Source organism: Cotesia glomerata, linkage group LG8, assembly GCF_020080835.1.
Source record: "Cotesia glomerata isolate CgM1 linkage group LG8, MPM_Cglom_v2.3, whole genome shotgun sequence".
NCBI lineage: Eukaryota > Metazoa > Arthropoda > Insecta > Hymenoptera > Braconidae > Cotesia > Cotesia glomerata.
Genome location: NC_058165.1, coordinates 14,258,008 through 14,267,657, shown reverse-complemented (window position 1 = coordinate 14,267,657; position 9,650 = coordinate 14,258,008). Strand labels below are relative to the sequence as shown.

The following is a 9,650-nucleotide window of genomic DNA, read 5'->3' as shown; positions in this document are numbered from 1 at the left end:
AACAATTAGAGTCATTAGCTCTAGACTTTGAAAAAATTCTAAAGAATCCTATTAAAATGAAACCCTTAACGAAAGAGCAACAAGATAGACACAACCAGGCAACTGTGTGTCATATCTGTGAAAAACCAATCACTTCTGCTTCAGATAAAGTCTATGATCATTGTCACTTCACAGGTAATTATAGAGATGCTGCACATAAATCATGCAATGTTAATTATCAGAAATCTACCATTATCCCAGTTGTCTTTCATAATTTATCCAGCTATAACTCACACTTTATAATTAAATCCTTAGCTACAGTATTTGAAGGTGAAATTTCATTGTTACCAATCAATAAAGAGCGTTACATTACTTTCACAAAATCAGTTAAAAATACTTCAGTCTCTTTAAGATTTATTGATTCATTCAGATTCATGACTTCCAGCTTAGAGAAATTAGCTTCATACCTCGATGACAAAGACAAACAGATTATGCGACTACACTACCTTGACCCTGACAAATTCAAATTAGCAACACGTAAGGGTGTATTCCCGTATGAGTACATTGACAGTATTGACAGACTAGATGAGAAACAGTTACCTGACCAGGATTCATTTTATTCAAAATTAACAAACTCAACTATTTCTGATGATGATTATGCTTTTGCTCAAGTAGTTTGGAATGAATTTAATATTAACACGCTTGGAGAGTACTCGGACTTATACTTGAAGACTGATGTCCTTCTCTTGGCTGATGTCTTTGAAAACTTTAGACGTAGTTGCTTTAAAACATACAATCTAGATGCTCTGCATTTTCATACAGCACCAGGCCTTTCGAACTTGGCAATGTTAAAGCATACTGGTGTAGAACTTGAACTATTTACTGATCCTGAGATGCTTCTTTTCATTGAAAAGGGTGTACGTGGTGGGGTATCGATGTGTGCTAATAGACATGCTGAAGCTAACAACCGGTACATGGGTAAAGATTTTGATTCAAACAACCCTGAAACATACGTGATGTATTACGATGTAAATAATTTATATGGTGCTGGGATGAGTATGTCTTTACCCAAGGGTAAATTTGAATGGGTTGAAAATGTAGATGATGTAGATCAGTTTTTCAATGATGATGAAAGTGTAGGCTACATCCTTGAAGTAGATCTACACTATCCTGAGAAACTACATGATCTACATAAAGATCTACCGTTATGCCCTGAACATTTTATACCACCTGGTAGCAAACAACAAAAACTGACAACAACTCTGTATGATAAAAATAATTATGTTATTCATTATAAGAATTTGAAACAATGTTTAGATTTAGGTTTAGTTCTTAAGAAAATACATCGAGTCTTGAAATTTGAGCAATCAGACTGGCTCAAATCATATATTGATAAGAATACTGAATGTCGAAAACTTGCAAAAAATGAGTTTGAAAAAAATTTTTATAAATTAATGAATAATGCGGTTTTTGGAAAGACGATGGAAAATGTAAGAAAATACAAAGAAGTTTGGCTTCGAACAAAGTGGCAAGGTCGATACAATGTATCCGATCTAGTGTGCAGACCAAACTTTCATAATCTCACTATTTTTGATGAAGATATGGTTATAGTTGAACTAAAACAAGTAAGAGTTTGCTTCAACAAACCAATATATGTAGGATTTAGTATATTAGATTTATCTAAAACTTATATCTATGACTTTCACTACAATTATGTGATAAAAAATTATGAAAACGATTCAAAATTATTGTACACTGACACAGACAGTTTAATTTACCAATTTAATGTACCCAACATCTATGAAGACATCAAACGTGATATCTCACGGTTTGATACCTCCGATTACCCGCCTAACAATGTCTTCAACATGCCTCTTGTCAATAAAAAGGTTCTGGGACTCATGAAGGATGAGAACAATGGAAAAATCATGTCCGAGTTCGTGGGTCTCAGAGCCAAATTGTATGCCTTCGAAATCCACGATCCTGAGAAGGAAAAAGACAGGATAAATAAACGGGCAAAAGGTATCGGTGGATCGGTTTTGAAGACCATCACGTTTGATGACTTTAAAAGATGTCTTTTTGAAAATGTATTGTTAAGAAAAGAGGCAGTATATGATAAAAAGTAAAAAACATCAAGTACACACAATAAAACAAGAGAAACTTGCTCTCAGTTGGGCTGACGACAAACTTCAACTCATTGAAGCCAGCACTGATACTCTGCCTTGGGGTTATAAAGGCTCTTTAGATTTTAAGAAACGAAAACTTGTAGAAGATAACGATGAAAATAATAATAAAAGACAAAAAAATTTGTAATATTAAAAAACAATGTAAATATAGTTTTAAGAATTTATGTATTAAGGTTTTGTAAATAAAAACAATGTAAATATAATTTGTGTTTTACATATCAGATTTATTGATCCAACTATTATGTTTAGTATCAAAACCTAGCCATTTAACATAGTATTTATTTCCACGTTTTCTAATTACTTTTTCAACGAGATATACACCTCGATATTTGACTTTGCTGAGTTCTTCGTTGTAAAATCCACCTTCGATTGGTTGATCCTGATAGTCCACAAGCTTGTACGTCGTTGGATTCGTATTCTGCACCAACTTGATTGTGAAAATTTCTCTTGTCCAGTTTGGCGTGCATCCTTTGTCAAAAACATGCTTGTACTTGCTGATTCGGACTTTGTCTCCAACTTTGAACTTCTGCTTCTGCTTCGATTTGGTTTTCAGTGGTTGATATATATTTTCCAATAGTTGTTTTTCCTGAGCAGCGGTAACATCAGCAGGTTTCATTTTGATGGTACTGTGTTTGGTGTTGTTGTAAGTATTCACCAAGTCATCAAGTATATCGGTCCACTTGTAGCTGCCGCGAGCTGTAAACTCTCGCCACATTTTAGTCTTAAGTGTTCTATTGAAACGTTCACATATGGATGCTTTGAGATTGCTGAATGTTGAATACATATTTATCTTGTGCTGCTTCATCAGATCTTTGAATTCTTTGTTGTAAAACTCTTTACCCTGATCAACATGGAGATTCGTAGGGATACGACCTTGCTGGAGTACAGACTTCATAGCACTAGTGACATCTACACCACTTTTAGACTTAATTGGAACTGCCCAGACATACTTTAAAAATATATCTATGATTGTAAGCAGATACTTGTATCCTTTATTAACTGTTGCATATGGAATCATATCAACCAAGTCAGCTTGCCAAGTCTCATCAAGACCTCGGATATCAACATGACGACGTTTATAGTTTCTACGAGCTGGTTTGTGAAGCTCTTCAGCTATCACTACCTTTTTGTCGTTCATTGAGTTTCTCAGTGAGATATTTGATAGTATTCCGGTGAGAGGAAAGTACTGCTTTAACTTCCTCAATAGCCGTCTGCAAATTTATCACAGTAGCTGTCAGTGTTACTATTTCAGAGTGTTAATGTGAAATAATCTCTTTCTGTTCACTGTCTATGCTTTTATTCAGTTCAGCTATCTGTCTCAGTACAAATTGCACTGTTGCTGCATCATATTCATTTGAAGGATTACCGAGATTGCACAACCTTTTATTCTCAATGTTATAGTTTCCATCAGAAGTTACATTAAAACCTCTACCAGCTGGTCCTCGTTGAACTGACTTGTCATTGTCCAGTGGACGTCCAAATATATCGATACTCATAGTTGTGAACACTTTGACTGTCGGTGTGTGAATGATGTAATTTTCTAGAAGCTTTTAATATATAACCCCAGCCTCCCTAAGCTCTTCAATAATTGACATAATTTCATTCGTGTGACTTGGATTTCCAGCAGCTTGAGATGCCATCAGTAGTCGCAAACGATCAACTAGTTCATTTGGATCATCCCAGTAAACATAGTCCATTGGTAATCTCTGTTTTCTTGCAATCATGTATTTTGGTAACCCTTTACCGAACTTGGTGATAAAATCAGCAATATATTTATTGAACTTGATTGTTGTGTCTTCATAAATGGTACGATTTGGATCATAATTTTTCCTATGAGTGTTGATATGTTGAATTATATCCAAGTACTTGTTCTCATCATCTGGGGTGATAAGTGCATCATCTGGTGATTTTCTAAATAATAATTCCAGCAACCCAGGAGTTATTGGATAATTTCTTTCTTTGACACTTATTGTATCATTTGCAAATGAAATAGGTGAATCACCCATATACATTTCACCATGCTTTCTGCGTACACCATATCTCATATCATTTTCTTTGTGTTTTTTACTTAAACGTTGTAAATAATTAGTGAGAAGAGAATTTTTACGAGTTGGAGTACTTGTTGATGGCGGTAGCTGAGTGATAGCATGTGCTGTATTGTCAAATGAACTTTCATCATCTGATATTAAACTGTTGTAGTCGTCTGGATCAACATATAAAGATTTTTCAACGTGCTGGTTTTCAACCTCTTCTTTTTTGATATTTTCTTCTTTCAGCTTTGAACTATTACCAAGCTTAAGACAATTAAAAGAAAAACAATGAAGTGTAAGACAGTTGTTAAACGAAAGACAACCAAGCGAAAAACGACAAAGCGTAAGATGACCAAACGCAAGGTAGCCAAAAGAAAGACAACCAAGTGCAAGACTTCCAAGAAGAAAGATGTTGCTCTAAGAAAGATTGTTGATAGAGCTAAAAAGTCCATGCAACCTGGTGGAGATCCAGTTAAAACAGCCCTTGAAGGTGCCCGCAAGGTTGTCAAGAAAGCTGGTGGGAAGAAAAATGTTCGATTGCCTCGTATTCTACCAGTTCCGTCAAAGATTGGAGGAGTACTTCCATTCTTGATTCCCCTGTTCGCAGGGTTATCAGCTATTGGTGCTCTGACAGGTGGAGCTGCAGGTGTTGCAAAAGCTGTGAACGATGCCAGTGCAGCTAAAAATCAACTTGTAGAAAAGAAACGTCACAATTTGAAGATGAAGGAAATAGCTGTAGGTAGAGGATTATACCTCAAACCTTACCGCAATGGTATGGGACTTTATCTGAAACCATACCCAGAGGGAGCTGGTTGCAAGAAGTCAAAAAACCAGTAGAGCTTCCACATCGAGCACTGACTAACATCGATTTATTAAAATATGCCAAGCTACTTAAAATTCCAAATTTTCGTGGAGTTTTCATGAGAAATGATTTACCAAAATCTGGACCAAAGATAAATGAATCAGCAATAATAAATTTGGATGATAAACTTGGACCTCGAACTCACTGGGTTGCATACAAGAAGAATCATAATCAAGTAATTTACTTTGACAGTTTTGGTAATTTACAACCCCTACAAGACTTGATGAAATATCTCGATGTTGGTAGCGTAAAGTACAATCATAAAAGATATCAAGATTTTGATACAATCATATGTGGATATTTGTGCTTAAAATTCCTGGCTGGACAACTATAAATTGAAGTGACTCAGGACTATAAGCATCAGTCATGGTAGAGTCATTCACCTTGACACTATCCGGAAACTCCTCCGTATTGGAGGCAAATTAATTTCCACCGATTGAGCTATCACCAACAAAAAATTATGTACTTGGACTTGTTAAGCTCCTGACATTCAATTCAATACCAAATATTGATGTTAGTGCTAATAAATTTTATGTATCATCAAAAAGATCCAAGAGAATTACAATCAAGAGATTTCAAGAAATAACTATACCAACAGGGAGTTATAAAATTAAAGATATTGAAACTTATATAAACAAGACATTACCAGAACTGAGTTTCACTTTAAAAGCAAACAACAATGAGTTGAAGAGTGAAATAAAATGTAATCAGTAGGGCCGAGAATTTAGTTTTTTTAAAAGAGAGAGACAGAAGATAGGCGTAGCCAAGCGTTCTGATTGGTCGTAATAAATAAATTGTTTTTTGTTTATCGCTATTAAGTGAAGACAGCAGCTTGAATAAAAAATGAAATTTAGATTGCTAATCCAAAATGAAAATATAAAAAATATGTCAAAAAAAAAAACAGGTTAGTTTGCAGATCTGAAGGTGCTTGTAAACAAATACAAGTCTGTGCTGCTCAGATAAATAAAGAAGAGAATTTGAAACACCGTGTTGTAACTAAAATGTTTAATGAAATGAATTAAAAGTGAACAGTGACAAGCTGGCGATTTCGCTGGAGATCGCGTAAAGGAATTGCTCCCGGTCTCACTGGTAATTTTGCTGGAGATCGCACTGACGGTCTTTTTAAAGGTCTCGCTGGAGGTCACGCTAGAAATCTTGCTGACGGTCTCGCTGGAGATCACGCTGATAGTTTTTCTAGAGGTCTCGCTGTCGGTATCACTAGAGGTCGTTTTGCTGGGAGTTGTGCTAATGGTATGGCTGCCGGTCTCGCTGGTAATTTTGCTAGCGATCACAGTGACGGTTTCGCTCGAGATCACGCTGACGGTCTCTCTAGAGGTTTCATAGGAGATCGTCAGCGTGATCTCCAGCAAGACTCCCAGAAAAACCGTCAGCGTAATCACCAGCGAGACCTCCAGAAAGATCGTCAGCGTGATCTCCAGCGAGATCGTCAGCGTGATCTCTTGTGAAACCTCTAGAGAGACCGTCAGCGTGATCACCAGCGAGACCTCCAGAAAGTTCGTCAGCATGATCTCCAGCGAGATCGTCAGCGTGATCTCCAGCAAGACTCCCAGAAAAACCGTCAGCGTAATCACCAGCGAGATCTCCAAAAAGATCGTCAGCTTGATTTCCAGCGAGACTTCCAAAAAGATCGGCAGCGTGATGGCCAGCGAGTCTTCCAGAAATACCATCAGCGTGATTACCAGCGAGACCTACAGAAAGATCGTCAGTGTGATCACCAGCGAGATCGTCAGCGTGATCTCCAGCGAGACCTCCAGAATGATCGTCAGCATGATCTCCAGCGAGATCGTCAGCGTGATCTCCAGCGAGACTCCCAGAAAAACCGTCAGCGTAATCACCAGCGAGACCTCCAGAAAGATCGTCAGCGTGATCTCCAGCGAGACCTCCAGAAAGACCGTCAGCGTGATCTCGAGCGAAACCGTCACTGTGATCGCTAGCAAAATTACCAGCGAGACCGGTAGCCATACCATTAGCACAACTCCCAGCCAAACGACCTCCAGTGATACCGACAGCGAGACCTCGAGAAAAACTATCAGCGTGATCTCCAGCGAGACCGTCAGCAAGATTTCTAGCGTGACCTCCAGCGAGACCTTTAAAAAGACCGTCAGTGCGATCTCCAGCAAAATTACCAGTGAGACCGGGAGCAATTCCTTTACGCGATCTCCAGCGAAATCGCCAGCTTGTCACTGTTCACTTTTAATTCATTTCATTAAACATTTTAGTTACAACACGGTGTTTCAAATTCTCTTCTTTATTTATCTGAGCAGCACAGACTTGTATTTGTTTACAAGCACCTTCAGATCTGCAAACTAACCTGTTTTTTTTTTGACATATTTTTTATATTTTCATGTTGGATTAGCAATCTAAATTTTATTTTTTATTCAAGCTGCTGTCTTCACTTAATAGCGATAAACAAAAAACAATTTATTTATTACGACCAATCAGAACGCTTGGCTACGCCTATCTTCTGTCTCTCTCTTTTAAAAAAACTAAATTCTCGGCCCTAGTAATCAGTATATAAATTTTGAACCTGAAGATTCCATTGGACCATTACTTGGATTTACCAAACGTGTTCTTGAACCTAACACAACTCATAAATCTGATTTACCAGTGAAAATATTAAAAATCAACTCTCTGAGAGTCGAGTGTAATATAACTACTGGATCATACATCAATGGTGAGAAGAATCATACAATCCATGAATTTTTCCCGAGGGTTCCAGCAGGATATAAAATAGTGGAAGTGCCAACAAACATCATTTACCTACCAGTCGCCGTACGAGCAATACACAACTTGAGGCTCCGCATTGTTGATCAGGCCGGGAAAATAGCAAATTTCCGTGGTAAGACTATAACGATAAGACTGCATATAAAGAGTCTGTAATGGGTATCGTATATGAGACAAAGACTCGTAATGGGTATAAAAGGATTGCAGCATGCCCAAAGATCATCAGTCATCATCAAGCTCTGAAAGTGTTAACAGGTCAGAACGCAGACTTCCTAAAAAGTCTAGGACTAAAATTACGTGGAAAATTCATAAGATAAAAATAAGTTTTTATTGTCTAGCTTGTGTAATACCATGGCGGAAATCTTAGATATAAAAAAATCGATTATTTTTGATGAGTCTATTGCACACTGTGAAGTTCATTCACACCTACCATACGCATCATCAACGTTCAACAACAGTGATGAAATCAGGATTGCTGTTCAGCACCAAGATCTGTGCTTGCTCCCAAGCAAAAGCACATTACATTTTTATGGAAGAATGAGGAAAGCTGATGATACTGCTGTAAGTGCTACTACAAAGATGATCAACATGGCTGTCTGTCATATGTTTGAAGAGATACGTTATGAGTTGAATGGTGTAGAAATTGACAGATGTAAGAATGTTGGCATTACCAGTGTTATGAAAGGATACGCTTCTCTGAGTCCGGGACAGCAAAATATTCTAGAAAATACTGGTTGGATTGTTAATGAAGATAATAACAAGTTGACCAATGCTAATAGCTACTTTGATGTCTTAGTACCGCTGAGTTTTATCCTAGGATTTGCTGAAGATTATCAACGAGTTATTGTGAATGCTAAGCATGAATTGATACGGATCAGATGAAATACTGATCAAAATGCTTATGTTGTTACCGTTAAGGATGAAAATGTTTCAATTACGATTCAAAAAATTGAGTGGATTGTACCATATATAACAATGTCTGACAAGCAAAAAATCGATGTGTTGAATTACATAACCTCGGATCCAGCTATCCCAATCAGTTTTCGGACTTGGGAACTGTATGAGTATCCACTGCTACCAGCTACAACCAATTACATTTGGGCAATCAAAACAACAAATCAACTCGAGAAACCTCGTTTTGTCATCATTGGATTTCAAACAGCAAGAAAAAATCAATCGAATCAAAATGCAAGCGAATTTGACCATTGTAACATAAGAGATATTAAACTCATCTTGAACTCTCAGAGTTATCCATATGGAAATTTGAAGCTCAACATTACGAATAATCAGTACGCCTTGATGTATGACATGTACACAAATTTTCAAAGTGCTTACTATGGAAAAGAAGCTGAACCACTATTGGCTAAGAAAGATTTTCTGTATAAAGCACCTCTGTATATAATTAACTGTTCCAAGCAGAACGAGTCAATCAAGTCTGGACCTGTGGATATACGTCTGGAATTTGAATCATCAGCACAGTTTCCAAATCAAACTACTGCTTACTGTTTAATAATTCACGACCGAATAGTGGAATACAATCCAATCAGCAGCACTGTAAGAAAACTTACTTAATGGTGCAGTTTGACCCCAAACCCACCATACATTACATGTATGTGTGGGACTTTGCATCCAGACAAGCGAGGAAAGCTCCATGGGAACAAGCAGCAAGAGATGGAGAACGATTTAGCCAACGAATACAAGAATTAAATAAAATTATTGAACCTGTACTAATTAATAAACTTAATGTAATTAAAAATAGTAAATAAAGAGAAAATTTTTTATACTTTTGTGTTTTTTAATCATAAACCTTACTATAATAAGTAAAAAAAAAAAATTATTAAGTATAAT

At 36.9% G+C, this 9,650-nt stretch overlaps 2 protein-coding genes and 1 long non-coding RNA gene across 3 annotated transcripts; all 3 read left to right on the top strand.

Moving 5' to 3' along the window:
• Positions 1 to 56: 56 nt before the first annotated feature.
• LOC123270152 lies at positions 57 to 2,105 on the top strand. Its single transcript, XM_044736092.1, has 2 exons — positions 57 to 174; positions 295 to 2,105. Exons 1-2 carry the CDS (start codon positions 57 to 59, stop codon positions 2,103 to 2,105), a joined length of 1,929 nt encoding a protein of 642 aa, XP_044592027.1.
• Positions 2,106 to 6,410: 4,305 nt separating this feature from the next.
• On the top strand, positions 6,411 to 6,661 carry LOC123270740. The gene is made up of 2 exons (XR_006510688.1): positions 6,411 to 6,443; positions 6,593 to 6,661. It is a non-coding gene; the product is annotated as an uncharacterized LOC123270740 (long non-coding RNA).
• A 2,116-nt stretch (positions 6,662 to 8,777) lies between these two features.
• LOC123270151 lies at positions 8,778 to 9,374 on the top strand. The gene has a single exon (XM_044736090.1). The coding sequence runs from the start codon at positions 8,778 to 8,780 to the stop codon at positions 9,372 to 9,374; it is 597 nt and encodes a 198-aa protein (XP_044592025.1).
• Positions 9,375 to 9,650: the final 276 nt, after the last annotated feature.